Source organism: Ursus americanus, chromosome 6 (genome assembly GCF_024610735.1).
Source record: "Ursus americanus isolate L20-20 chromosome 6, mUrsAme1.1.p, whole genome shotgun sequence".
Taxonomy (NCBI): Eukaryota; Metazoa; Chordata; class Mammalia; order Carnivora; family Ursidae; genus Ursus; species Ursus americanus.
This window is the reverse complement of record NC_142132.1, coordinates 34,345,955-34,361,093: the sequence shown is the minus strand read 5'-3', so window position 1 is coordinate 34,361,093 and position 15,139 is coordinate 34,345,955. Positions and strand designations below refer to the sequence as shown.

General features: G+C 37.0%; 1 protein-coding gene across 2 annotated transcripts in view; it reads left to right on the top strand.

Moving 5' to 3' along the window:
* TNKS2 (tankyrase 2) overlaps positions 1 to 13,180 on the top strand; it is a 64,817-nt gene extending 51,637 nt beyond the window's left edge. For both annotated transcript variants that reach the window (XM_045809867.2, XM_045809866.2), the window contains 6 exons: positions 739 to 836; positions 1,679 to 1,753; positions 3,840 to 3,945; positions 7,354 to 7,540; positions 9,832 to 9,988; positions 10,811 to 13,180. In XM_045809867.2, coding sequence (XP_045665823.2) covers positions 739 to 836; positions 1,679 to 1,753; positions 3,840 to 3,945; positions 7,354 to 7,540; positions 9,832 to 9,988; positions 10,811 to 10,873 — 686 coding nt within the window. In that variant the 3' untranslated portion in view covers positions 10,874 to 13,180. The remainder of the gene's footprint in view (positions 1 to 738; positions 837 to 1,678; positions 1,754 to 3,839; positions 3,946 to 7,353; positions 7,541 to 9,831; positions 9,989 to 10,810) is intronic.
* Positions 13,181 to 15,139: the final 1,959 nt, after the last annotated feature.

Below are 15,139 nucleotides of genomic sequence, written 5' to 3'. Positions count from 1 at the left end.
TTTGTGAGAGTAAAGGTATAAAATATATAGTCATCTTGACTATTGACATTCAGAAAACAATATTCATTGCTGAATTAAAAACTGTTAGGAGTTAGAATAAGCATTCAGTAGTTAGTAAACTTTATGGAGTTACCATTCTGAGATGATTCAAAATTACCTGAGGCTATACAAGTTCCTGTCGTAATTCTTCCTCATATTTACAAAAATTAAAGACTAACTGCTGAAAGGGCTGTATAGTTAGTGAAGGAAATAATCTGAAGAAAAAATGTGTGACAGGCTCCTTAAGAATAAGAGATAAAAAAATAAAAATATTTTCTGAACTATTCCCAGAGAACCCTTAGAGCTTGTCAGGTCAAAATTAGTAGTCTAAATGCAGTGTGGTGTTCTGGTTTGGATCCTAGAACAGAAAAAAGACAGTAGTGGGGAAAATTAGTGAAATCCACATAAAGTCTGTAATTTACTTATTAGTAAATGCAACAGATGCACTGTGGCTACATAAAATGGTAACATTGGGGCAGCATTAATGTTCTTAATGGTAACATGAGGAAGTTGACTGAAAGGTACACAGGAACTCCCTGTATGATCTCAGCCTTCCTGAAAATCTAAGTTAGTCCAAAATTAAAAGTTTTTAAAAATTGGTAGTAGGTATCAGATAAATCAAGCGGCTGTTTCTGGTTGATGTTAATTGGGGGATTTTTTTTGGCATATATTTTTTTACCTTTAAATTTCATTTGCTAGGTCTTAACCCATACTTAACTCTGAACACCTCTGGAAGTGGAACAATTCTCATAGATCTATCTCCTGATGATAAAGAGTTTCAGTCTGTGGAGGAAGAGGTATGTTTATATACCTTAAATGAATGTTGGTTCAGTAGCTAAACTTCCTAGAGGTTTCCAGATCTTAAAAATGTACTAGGGTTTTTTAATTGTCCCTAACTCTTTACCACCTGGAAAACATTCAAAATTAGCATTTAAGGTACACTCCCTCAATAAACTTTAATTCCAGTAACTTGGTTCAGTACTACAATTAATACTAACCCATGATTCTGTTGGAGAAGAGTTTACTGTCATTTGGGGGGGGGGGGGCTTGCCAATATTCCCTCCCTTCATGATGGCAATTACAAAGCCCAGTATCTCAGACAAAACCCAGAATATGTGGATGCTACTTATCCAGGAAATTTTTCTTCTAGCTTTCTTTCACAAAACTCTTGGATCCCCTGAAATCTCTGAATAGTGCCTTACACTTTGAAGAACGTGTGTGAGGAACACAGAGATAAAAAGTTGAGTAGGACTGAGTTCTAAAATTCAAGAAACTCCAACTCTCAATGAAGTACAAATTGTGCTTTACTAGGGCAACATGAATGGGAACAAATAAATGATTGTTTTGTAGCATGTCAGGTGATTAGCTTTGTATGTTTAACTCACTTGTGCATCTGTTTCTTTTTTCTTCCTTTAGTTTGCATTATATAATTTTCACCTGTAAATAGTTTTCAGGTTGGCTAGCTAATTAGGTAATATCTCTAGAAAATAGTACTTGTGAACTTATAGAACTCATATTCCTTAAACAGCAAAAATATTAAAATCTCATTTTGTATATAGAATCATAGGAGTCAAGAACCATGTTCCCCACATCAAAAAAAAAAGTTAATACACATGTATTTGACATGTTTTCCCATCAGATGCAAAGTACAGTCCGAGAGCACAGAGATGGAGGTCATGCAGGTGGAATCTTCAACAGATACAATATTCTCAAGGTAAGAAGTTAGTGAAAATAAAGTTTTCTGAGACCATAGTTTTTCAAAGCCTGTAATGATAATTAACTTTTGTAAGACTATAATGATCTTTCTAGCCTAGTTTTGTCTTTGACATAGCCTCAGGGGATAGTTTGGGAACCATTATATCCTTGGAAGGTTAAGATTCACAAAATCCCTGTACTGGTTTTTTGTTTTGTTTTTGGTTTTTCGTGGTTTTTTAGTGCTGTTTTCATAATGAATAATTCAGCCCCTGTTGAACATATTCAAGTTTAGAGGATATGCTTTATCTTGGAATAATGATAAATCCTGTAGGTTTAGGACGTTAAATATATGAATTACTACTAAGGTACTTTGTTAAAACAAAGCTGAATTTTTTTGTGGCTCAGGAAAGGCCTCCATCTTTATATTTACACCACGCTCCTTTCATTTGTCTCGCAGCTACTCCAGGTCTCTGTGAGCCCCCATACATACCACTTTTCTATAATTTTGGTAGTATTACCTCTGTACCTTCATCTTTTCCAAAAACAGTCTTTAAAAAATGTTTTCAGTCATTTGCATGGGAGTCCAATCTTTTTCTTGACAGGACTTTCTCAGGTGCTCTTCTCAGGGCTTTTTCCAGCTTTTCTGTGTTTTTCTTGAACTACAGCAAGCAAAAAAGAGATGCATAAATATTTTTGTTAACTACATTGATGTATTTTAATAATTCTAAAATAAGATCATCAGAATGTGGCAAGTGTCTTTATAATACCTAAATTTTAAACTCAAAACTGAACAGCATCACATCTCTCATCTGTTTGATATTACTGTTTCGAAATAGTAAACTGAGTGTAACATCAGACGTCATATTTTAGACTTAGTGGATACTAAGACTGTTTATCGAGATTGCTCTGTTAGATGGCTTATAACAAGTACACATTCATGTAGAGGAATCCTACTTCTGGAAGCTCCTTTTTATTAGTTTATATCATAGTATGATAATAATATCTTGAGATTTCCATTCATGAACATATATAATAATTTTTAATAAGACAATTATGCCTATTACAGGGAAATTTCAGTGAGGTCTGCATTATCTGCAAGCAGTAACAATGTATAGAGACTTGTTAAGGGTGAGGGCAGGAGAGAGAATATGTTTTTGATTTTCAAAATAGCTAAAAGTCGAGAAAAGATATGCTGTTTTCTTCCTCTGTAAAGACATTTTAATACAACGTTTAATGAGTCTTTCAGTAATAAAACTTGTATATGTGTTACTTTTTTTTTTTTTTTTTTAAACATAAATGAGATCTCTTTGTGTCATTTGTGTTCCTTGATTACATCTGTGGCAGTATTTTGAGTTTTTTTGAGCCAAGACTAAAACCACCACCTCCCAGATGTGCTCTGGGACCAGCAGAGGGCTGTAACACCTTTAAACACAGCCAAGAAACAGCTCTAGGAGTGTGAATTTTGATCCTAGAAGTACTCCAAATGCCGGACAAAAATTTTAGAAATTGGAGGGATAGGGAAGAGTAGAGGAAGTAGTAGGGGTGTGTCTCTGTGTCTGTGTAGGGTTTTAAAAATGGTATTTGGTGTGGCTATTTCCAATATTTTTAATAAAAAACAGGGTTTTAAAAATGGTATTTGGTGTGGCTATTTCCAATATTTTTAATTAAAAAAATTAAAATATTTTTAATTAAAAAATTTAATTAATTAAAAAGATGATACTTTGAGCCAGATAAAGCAGGGAGAGGTGAAAGAGACTCTCTTTTTAATACTTATATACAGAACTCAACATACCTGATGGGGAGATGTTTTAGTAATAATACTAAATTAGAAGTATTTTAGTCAATGAACAGTATTCTTGACCTTCACGTAAGGCTATATGTAGCTTTTTTTACTTTGAAGTTTTTGATTTCCAAAATGTTAGCTATATTTCCGTCCCTTTGTTTGAGACCAAGTATTTTTAGTTGACTAAAATAAAACATAGTTTACATTTCAGAAAAAACTTTTGCCTCTCTACTGGCTATGTGGCCCATTTTGGTTAAGATGAACAAGTAGGTAAGTAATTATGACCTAAAGATTTTTATTTTTCTGATTTCTTTTTTTATAGATTCAGAAAGTTTGTAATAAGAAACTATGGGAAAGATATACTCATAGGAGAAAAGAAGTTTCTGAAGAAAACCACAACCATGCAAATGAAAGAATGCTATTTCATGGTAAGTTTCCTCTTCCCTGAGGTGCCTGGCTGGCTCAATTGGGAGAGCATTGCTGGTTGTGAGTTCAAACCTCACTTTAAAAAAAAAAAAAAAAAGATTCTTCTTCCACTACCCTACCGCCGTCCCCTGCTACATTTTTTTTCTCACGTGTGAAATAATGAGTCTTTCTCATGCCACTTTTTAAAAATAAACATTATTTCTGTAACTATTACATTTATATTTGTATTTCCAACCTCTTTTGAATTTGTATATTTTATAATGGATTGTTTCTATATAGGATTGCCATAAGGACAAAATACAGAAATAGAAATGTTGACTATTCATATTTTCCTTCTCTTTATACAGATATTGCATATTATGATCACTGAGAAATGGTGTGTTTTACTTTTAACTAGTTGATTGAATTAAAATTAAGGTCTGAGGGGCATCTGGGTGGCTTAGTCAGTTAAGCGCCTGACTCTTGATTTTGGCTCAGGTCATGATCTCAGGAGATCGAGCCCCAAGTTCGGCTCTGCAGTGAATGTGGAGTCTGCTTAAGATTCTCTCTTTCCCTTGGGGCGCCTGGGTGGCGCAGTCCTTAAGCGTCTGCCTTCGGCTCGGGGCGTGATCCCGGCGTTCTGGGATCGAGCCCCACATCAGGCTCTTCCGCTGGGAGCCTGCTTCTTCCTCTCCCACTCCCCCTGCTTGTGCTCCCTCTCTCGCTGGCTGTCTCTCTGTCAAATAAATAAAATCTTTAAAAAAAAAAAAAGATTCTCTTTCCCTCTCCCTCCACCCCCTCTCCCGCCTCACACAAGCTTGCTCGCTCTCTCTCAAAAAATAAAAATGGGGGCGCCTGGGGGGCTTAGTCGTTGGGCGTCTGCCTTAGGCTCAGGGCGTGATCCCGGCGTTCTGGGATCGAGCCCCACATCAGGCTCCTCCGCTGGGAGCCTGCTTCTTCCTCTCCCACTCCCCCTGCTTGTGTTCCCTCTCTTGCTGGCTGTCTCTCTGTCAAATAAATAAATAAAATCTTAAAAAAAAATAAAAATAAAATAAGGTCTGAAAATCACCTCAGAAGACTGTACACATCCTATTCTGCCTTTGAGTCTAAGTGTCAAAACTACATTTAACTTAATTGTGTTAAAAGAGCCATTGTCAGTCAGGGGTGCCTTGCTAGCTCAGTCGATAGAGCATGCGACCCTTAATCTTGGTTTCCTGAGTTCAAGCCCCATTTTAGAAGTGGAGATTACTTTAAAAAATAAATAAAATCTTTTTTTTTTAAACCATTGTCATTGAACTTAGGGAATTTTCTGAGAACTTCTGTAGTATTGAGAGCACCAGTATTTATTCTTGAAGTTTCCTGGGTTTTTTTATGTTGCAAACTAACAGATGTTGATTGGTCTTGGAGCTGAGATCAAGGGTCGGACATCCAACTTACTGAGCTACCCAGGCACCCCTGGTCTTTTAAATTTATAGCAAAGATGAATATAGATAGTAATACAGTGTTTATCAAGTCTTCAATCACATAGTACCTCCCACCTGTTTTTTTCATTTGGCCTTGATTGCAGAAAATTTTTTAGAGACCTATAAAGTTCCATAAAGCACAGCATTTAAATTTCACAATCCTCTGGAAGAATGGCTATAGCAGACTGAATTGGTGCATATCTAAATAGTATTTCTCATTCTGAAAATCATGATAAATCCCTTGGCACAGAGTATAATAAATATTTATTAATGTACTGACTTGATAATTAGAATGAATGACTTCTCTGTTTTATAATATAAATGGTTATGGTTTTTGCAAATTAATTCAAATAAGTGATTCTGTTCTTCAGTATATCTGTAAAGTGGAATTCAGCGTATTTTTCCATTCCTTTATGAACAGGGACGCTAATCTTGATGAATCAGTTAACTGTTAATATTGGCTTTTCCCAATGCCCACCACTCACCCTTCTCTCGGGCCTGGTTCCCATGACTACCTCCTTCCCTTTGGCTAAGCTCTCCTTGGCACACATGCAAGGACGGGGGAGAAAGTAGTCAGTATGCAGAGAATGAAGGAACACACCACATTTGCAGATAGAATCTGGCGTAATGGAATGAAAGGCAAGAGAAGCGAAAGGATGGGAGAGAAGAGGTATAAAGAAGAGTGAACAGGGGCACCCAGGTGGCACGGTCCGTTAAGCATCCAACTCTGGGTTTTGGCTCACGTGATTTCAGGGTCGTGAGATCGAGCCCCATGTAGGGCTCCATGCAGAGTCTGCTTAACACTCCCTCTCCCCCTGCCCCTCCCACACATGTGTGCTCGTGCTTGCTCGCTTGCTCTCCCTCTCAAATAAATCTTTTTTTAAAAAGGAGAAGAAGCGAATGAACATGAAAAGACCACTTTGGGGATGCTTGGGTGGCTCCGTGGGTTAAGTGTCTGCCTTTGGCTCAGGTCATGATCCCAGGGTCATTGGATCGAGTCCCAAATCGAGCTCCTTGCTCAGCAGGGAGCCTGATTTTCCCTCTGCCTGCTTTTCCCTCTGCCTGCCACTCCCCATGCTTGTGCTCTCTCTCTCTCTCTCTGACAAATAAACTTTTTTTTTTAAAGATTTTATTTATTTATTTTGACAGAGAGAGACAGCCAGCGAGAGAGGGAACACAAGCAGGGGGAGTGGGAGAGGAAGAAGCAGGCTCATAGCAGAGGAGCCTGATGTGGGGCTCAATCCCATAATGCCGGGATCACGCCCTGAGCTGAAGGCAGACGCTTAAGGACTGCGCCACCCAGGCGCCCCAAATAAATAAACTTTTTAAAAAAGTAAAATAAAGGGGCGCCTGGGTGGCTCAGTCGGATAAGCATCTGCGTTTGTCTCAGGTCATGATCCCAGGGTCCTGGGATTGAGTTCCCCATCGGGCTCCCTGCTTCTCCCTCTCCCTCTGGAGCTCCCCCTGCTTGTGCTCACACACTCTCTGTCAAATAAATAAAATCTTTTAAAAAAAAAAAAAAGTTTTAGCCAATTTGATTCCTAGAAAATGTACGCAGATGTGGATGTCAGTGTAAGACTTAACTGCATTCAGCCTTGCTGTATGAGGTGAATTATGAGACTCTTGGTTCTGGATTTGTATGGATTTGGGGTCGAATTTGATAACTTTAGCTTTGGTATTTCAAGTTATCTTCTCTTTTTTCTAGTTGAATCTGTGTGTGTCTTTTTTTTTTTTTTTTGACATCTCATCCACGACCTTGTTAGAAACATTAATTGATATTAGCAATTCTTTTAAAGTAATTATTTATTCTAAAGGCATAAACTAGCTGACAGTTAACTTGTTATCCTTATTTTTTATATCCTTTATTGTGGTGGTCATGTATGTATAAGAATTTAACTTCAAAGAGGATTTCATTTTATTTTTCTTCTAAGATAATTTTAAAGTGTTATCCATCTACCTGTATCTTAGGATCTCCCTTTGTGAATGCAATTATCCATAAAGGCTTCGATGAAAGGCATGCCTACATAGGTGGCATGTTTGGAGCTGGGATTTATTTTGCTGAAAACTCTTCCAAAAGCAATCAGTATGTCTATGGAATTGGAGGAGGTACTGGGTGTCCAGTTCACAAAGATAGATCTTGTTATGTTTGCCACAGGTAAGAGATTACTTATTCTCATTTTTTAAAATTTAAATTCAATTAATTAACATAATGTATTATTGGTTTCAGGGGTGCAGGTCTGTGATTCATCAGTCTTATGTAATACCCAGTGCTCATTACAACACATACCCTCCCCAGTGTCCATCCCCTCCCCTCCAGCAACCTGTTTGTTTCCTATGATTAAGAGTCTGTTATTGGTTTGTCTCCCTCTCTGGTTTCGTCTTGTTTCTTTTTTTCCTCTCTTCCCCTATGATCCTCTGTCTTATTTCTTGAATTCTCATTTATTTTGGTAAGAATTTGGTAAGAACTGGTTTCATATTTGAGAAATTTGGGGAGAAGGGCATCATCTTGGACAACTTTAGGAATCCAAGCTAGGCATGTTTCAGGTTGCTTTTGGCCCTCTCACTAGTTGTAATAATAGCTAGTATTTATTAAATTATCTGTATAGGACAAGCACAGTTCTGAGCATTTGACCGATTTAACTCATTTAATCATTAGAACACCTAGTGTTTTAAAGAATATGGAGTAGAAAATATCTTTGGACATGAGAGATTTTATTGTGTCCCTTAAATATTACAGAACTTGAATTTCTACCACGTTCCCAGGTGATGCTGATGTTTCTGATCACTGATTCAGAAGAAGACCTTAGAGCAGTAGGTCTCAGCCTTGGTGACACATTGGAATCACCTGGGGATCTTTAAAAACTGATGCTGATGTCCCACTCTCAGAGATTCTCTTATAATTGATCTGGGCATTAGGATTTTTTTAAGTCTTCCCAGCTGATTTTGAAAGGTTGCCAGGGTAAAGAGCTGTAGTCCTAGAGAAAAACAAGGTCTGTTTTTATATTACTCTTGTTTTCCCCTTAAATTTAGACTTGTGTAGGTGCCTGAAGTCAGTCCTTCTGGGCATGAACTCCCATCCACTTCTGTTTTAGATCATGAATTACTTGAACAGGTTAAAAGGCTTATAATTTCTTGAGATTCTATAACTTGAACTCTGCTGTTGTATTATCTGGAGGTAAAAGTTCTGAGCACTTAGCCTGTTTAACTCCTACTTAAAATGGTTTTGATTTTAATAAGCAGTGTTTTAGTACTTCTCGTAAACTGTCTTTGGAACAGAATGGTTGGTTGTCTGCAGATAAGCTTATTAACTTAAGACTTTTGTATTTGGATTATCACAGGGCTGATTGTGAGTGTAATAGAAATCTACTAGAAATGCTAGGGTTTCCAACAGGCATATTTAAGAATAAAAAGTATGGATAGCCTCTCTTTGGAGAACAGAATCAACTGGTTCACCAAAATCTTTTCTCCTCTGAAAAACAGAAACCATGAAGTAATTTAAAAAAAAAAAAAAAAAAAGGTTCATTGGAAATAAGGAAGGTCAGTCAAATGCCTGAGGGGATTGGGAGAGTAATCTCCTTAAACTTCTGGTAAGGGAAGACTATTTGAAGAACTAACATTTCAACTGAAATCTAAAAAAATGAGTGTTAGCCAGTTGAAGAGTGGCAGAATAGATACCACTTTCTATGGTAAAGGAAACAGTGTGTATGATGGCCACAGGATTAAGAAAGTTGGCCTGTGTGAAGAAAGAAAATTAATGTTCCTGGTGCACGGTGAACACAAAGTAAGATTTGAGAATTTGGAGTCATTGTAAGGAATTTGGATTTTCTTCCAAGTACACTGAGTAGCCTCTACAAAGTTTTAAGCAGAAAAGTGATGTGATATGATTAATGTTTTATGTGTTGGGTTGTTTTTTCTAAATAACTGGTTGCTTGGATGGAAAATAGTTTAGCTGGGAATTAGAGGAGAAATAGGAAGAGAAGTTCAGAGGCCATTGTTCCCAGTCCACGTAAAAATTTTGGTGATTTGAACTTAACAGTAGCAATAAAATTAAGAGAATGAACTTCAAATCTATTTTGAAGGTGGGATCAATTAGACCTAGTCGGATAAATGTCCAGCTTTGCAGGCTACTTCATGGGAGCCCCTTAAATCCCCTCCTTCCCACTTGGGCTATGGTTTGTGCTTTCGCTCTGGGTACAAACAAGATAGCAGAGCCTCCGTCTCTATAAGGTTGTTACATTTTTAGTTTATATAGTTAAAATAAGAATTAAAGTGGCAAATTCATTAATGAGAGTAGTAGAAGACATTCTTAGAAAGTTCTTTCAGGTATGAAATGACAAACAACTCTGTTTATGTATAAATACATTAAAAAGCTTATGCAGTGTACAGAAATAAACCTTCCCTGGACTGCCTTGTCGTCAGGGAGATCTCTTTGTTTTCATGTTCCAGGCAGCTGCTCTTTTGCCGGGTAACCTTGGGAAAGTCTTTCCTGCAGTTCAGTGCAATGAAAATGGCACATTCTCCTCCAGGACATCACTCAGTCACTGGTCGACCCAGCGTAAATGGTCTAGCTTTAGCTGAGTATGTTATTTACAGAGGAGAACAGGTAATTCAGTTTTATTGTTCATCTTCAGAAATTATTTAGAGTCCTACGTTAACCTCTTCTTACTGATCTCTTAAATTGACAAGGCACATTGCCTTAAGAACTGGGTTGTGGTTTTTTTTAACTTTTATTTGGAAATAATTTTAAGTTTATGGAAAAATAACAAAAATAATAGAGAATTCCCATATATACTTCACCCAGGTTTTCCCAATGTTAACATTTTATTGTTCTCCCTTGTGTGTGTGAATACAGATTTTTTTCCCCCAACTGCTGGAGAGGAAGTTGTAGGCTTGCTGTGTAACCTTAAATGTTTCAGGGTGTATGTCCCAAAAACAAGGACATTCTCTTTTTAAATTATTAACATTGGGAAAATAACATTGATAGAATATTATCTTACAGACTTGATTCAGATTTTTCAATTATAGTGGATCCTTTTTCTGTTTTTTAGCTTCTGTAAAATATAATTAATCAGAATCCTGTATTTAGTAGTTAACGCGTGTGTGGCAAAGAAGTGTACCGTCCCTCTTGCTCTTAGTGACACAGATCCAGTCAGAAGCATCTCTAGAGCAGTGTTCTGAACTGAGGATATGTAGCAGGATGGCCTCAGTTATTAAAAAGAAACACATGGTTAGTGTTCATCCTAGACCTACTGATTTGGCACCTAAGGGGGATTGGAATCAAGGTAAGGATGTTTTAAGAAAATACCCTTGGATGATTCTGATTCACACTCTAATTTAGAACCTCTTCTCTAAAGATTAGGAATCCTTATGGTAAAATCACCTAAACAAAAAATGTGTTTACCAATATTTAATCTTTCTCTTCCAGGCTTATCCTGAGTATTTAATTACTTACCAGATCATGAGGCCTGAAGGTATGGTTGATGGATAAGTAGTTGTTTTAGGAAGCGAAATCCACTGAACCTAAAATCACCTAAGCAGCTGGTGGCCTCTTAAGTTTTACTCCTTTGCTGAGAAATACCATCTTGTCCACAAGCCTGAGGCAAAAGGATAAAAATGTGAAAGAAGTTTAACATTCTGACTTGATAAAGCTTTAATAATGTACAGTGTTTTCTAAATATTTCCTGTTTTTCAGCACTTTAACAGATGCCATTCCAGGTTAAACTGGGTTTGTCTGTACTAAATTATAAACCAAGTTAACTTGAATCTTTTCTATGTTATGCATTGATTCTAACAGAAACTGTAATCCCCTCAACAGAACTCATTTTACTAATACAGTACTGTGTTCTTTAAAACACAGCATTTACACTGAATACGATTTCATTTGTAAAACTGTAAATAAGAGCTTTTGTACTAGCCCAATATTTATTTACATTGCTTTGTAATATAAATCTGTTTTAGAACTGCAGCGGTCTACACATTTTTTTCATACGCACTGCACATCTGTACTTCATCTTGCATCATCGTGATTGAGTGAACTTTACATTTGACTCCACAGGCCATGTTGAGCTACTAGCGAAGACTTGGTCAATTGGGAAAGATTGGTTTATCAGACTTAATTTCCTGATGGAAGCATTTATCTCTCATTAGAAATCTTTCCCATTGAAGAACTTATTTCATGAATGCTCTGGGGATTTAATTTGTGATAACTTTGTATGTATAAGACACATTCCAAAGAGCTCTATGAACGTCCTGATTATTAAAGACACTTCTTTACTGGCTTCAAACTCTGGGTTTCACATTGGAAAATTTTCTCATTTCATTTTGTGAAAATTAGAGCAAGTGCTTCTGTGTTTTAGAAGCTAAATCCTGCCACTGAGCAATTACGGTATTCTTTTCGTGGAGTGTGAATAGGAAGTTACGTTTCAGGGTAATCCTGGAAGGGTAATCCTGAATAATTTTCTAATCTGTTCTAATTACCCTTAATCTAAAGGGGCAAAAAAAAAAGCAGATGGGAGTGGGTCATTTTTTTGTCCTAAGTATTTTCTTCTTCTTCTTCCTTGGCCTCATGGTTACAGCAAGTCTGTACACCATAGGTAAGCTGAACCCAGAACCATGAAATAAATGTAGGTGTCCCAGTTCTCTCCAGGTCACCTGAATGGGCAGGTGCTGTGACATGGTGCCTCCTGGTCCTGGGCAGCCTCATCATGACATCCACAGATGCTTGGAAATATGCTTTGTGTGTGCACTACATGGTGACAGGCTTGTTGGGCAGCTGTGGAGGGGAATGCTGTCCCATAAAATGCCATTCCTGTTTTCTAGTAGAAAACTGTCTTTTCCATGAAACAGGCTAAAGCTTCTTGGCACAGAGACATGAGTTACAGCTTGGCAGTCTGTTGACTCTAGCTGCCTCAGGAGGCAAGGCAGGTTTTTACTGACTTAAGTCTCTTTTAAGTGAGAATGTTCCCCTTCACTCTCTGTACCAGTTCACTTTCGGTTTATATTTTATTCCATCTATAAATTATCTGGCTCTTTGCAGTAAGTTGTACACAAAGTGCTAGCAAGTCATGTTTCTCGCCCTAAGTAAGAGTTAATCAGAGTAAATGAATATCTGGAGTTGTTTCTATGATGTAAATTGTGATCATTATTTAAGAGGTCAATTTCTGACCTTGAAGTGCTTTTATACAGCTCTCTAATAATTGCAGTTATGATCCTAAAGTAATTTCTTAGAACACAAATGGAGTATGCCAAATTTTATATAATTTTTCAGATACTGGAAGCTTCCAGATTTTATAATTAGAAGATAATGGGATGAGTTAATGGGGTTTATATTTACACACCTTATCTCTCAACATTGAGCCCATACCACTCCCCCATAAGTGAATCTGGAACTGCTTATCACGTAGTCGTCCGAGGTCTCTGAGTTTATGATACTGCAGCCTGTGTTGTCATCTAATCCATTGCTTAATTACTGTGTTGTTTTCCTATGAATGATTACATTGTGGTTAATATGTTAGCATGGCAATATTTTCAGATAGCTTTTGTTTGTTGGCAATTGGGGGGGTGGTTGGGGGGTGGTTGGGAGGATTTTTTTGGAGTTTTTGCATGAAATATCTTACTTTATAATGATGGAATTGCTTTTTCTTTTGTCTTGTGATTTTGTTTTTTTTTTGAAGTGAGATTTAACTTTTTGTGTGAGTAGTACTATTATATCCATCTTGGGTGTCTTACTTGTACTGTATCACATTCCATACCTTCATTTAATTCTTAATAAAGTGTTCATTTGTTTTTCTGGGTAGCATGGTAATTACTGGAATAGTATAAATGTGTTGAATGGTCTTTGAGAAAATGGATTAAGATTACAATAAACCACAATTGCAGGAAAACAATGTAGTTCTGAGTTTAACAGTGATAGAGTGCAGTTTAAAGTTTGAAATTTTGAATGTTGTGACCATAACTTAGATGCTTTAAAATGGAAGTAGCTATAAGATGCTTTCAGACATTTAATTGCTCCAGTACAAGTTTTGGCAAACCTCAAAGCTTATTCCTGGGAAATCTGTCTTCTTCTAAAGAGGAATGTATTTTTTGTTTTCTATCATTTTTTTAAGTAAGCTCTTGACCCATTGTGGGGCTTGAACTCATAACCCCGAGATCAAGAGTTGCATGCTCTACCGACTGAGCCAGCCAGGCACTCCTAAAAAAAAAAAAAAAATCTTTATAGGTTTTAAAATCCTAAAGTTAGTGGTATTTATTCGTCTTAAAGTATAATGATGTCTCTATTTTAGATTTCAGTATAAGTGTTTTTGTGTATGTGATCAATTCTCTGCTTTCCGTGATAGGAAAATCATGGTGCAGATAAGCCATGAGTCATTTTGCTTGAAAGATTTTTCAGCGACTTCATCTTACTGCTTCAGTTAGGATAATATTAAAGTGTTTGCTTGCTAGTTCCTAAGCGTCCCAGTGTCTGCTATGATCCAGTTGTCTGCTGGGTGGTGAGGAAAGAAAACATGTACATAAATTTCCATAAGCTTCTGTAATTAGTTTTCCTGACTGGCCTTTTACTTACTGTCCTGCCCTGTTAGAGAACTAGAGTGACAGAGGAAGCAAGTAATAGTAGCCAGTCTTCACCAGGAAAATGGTCAGATTTTTATAAAGTTAGACCATAATGTGGCCTTTTCATTATCTACTCAGTCTACACCTCCCACCCTGCCACCTCCTTTTCATGCATACTCCTTAGGTAGACTGTGACCTAAAATACTTAATTATACCCTTTTTTTTTCAATTTTTTATTTAAATTTTAGTTAACATATAGTACTGGTTTCAATTACACCCTTTTAGAAGGTTCTTGCTCCCCACAGAGAAGCCACCATTGTCAGAAGTCTCTTTCAGAAAAAAAATAATTTTTTTTAAAGTATCTTTTTTCTTCCTCATCCACCCACAGCTGTCCTCCCCAGAGCCCCACGTGGTCTGCCAGTGGAGCGGCATCACAGAGAAGCTCCCGCAGGGGGTTGGTCTGCACGTCATTTGGTACGTGGAGAGATGAGAACAAAATTGAGAGGAAATTTTTATAGCAATTTGACATTGCTACAATGTTTTTAATTTAACAAAAATATTGGTCTGCAACAAATTGGAAGTTAAGAGGAAGAAAAAACTGGCCCCTCACAGATCATTTGAAATAGGAAAAATATCTGTTTTGTTAACCCCATACTTAACCCACTTAGCACATCCCGGCACATAATAGTTCCTCAGTAAATTTTTGTTGCGTGAATAAATTAATAGTGATTAAGTGATTGGGCTCTAGGGTCAGATAGATCTAGATTTGAATTTTACCCTGTCCCCCGCCAACTGTGCAGCCTTAAATTACATAACCTTTATAGTACTCGTCTCATAGGGTTGAGAGAACTGAATGATGTTCTGTATGTGCCACTAAGTTCTGTAGTAACCAATATTACTGAGAATGCTTTAGGACTAGTGGTTGAGTGTTCTCAGTTGTCATGGAGACATAGAACATAGAATTTTAAAGCAGCAAGAATTATTAGCCACTGATCCCTTCAGTGTTCAAATGAAATCTTTTAAAAGCTCAAAATGTAAAGTATATAAATCTTTAGATGCCCAAGAATCTCAGTTTGAAAATTACTGATAAAAGCACATAGACCTTCTGGCAACCTGGTTGGGGAACCCATAGCCCAAGCCGCATCATTCCTCCAGTACAGAAAAAACAAATGGACTCATGATGAAAAATCAAACACTGTGCACT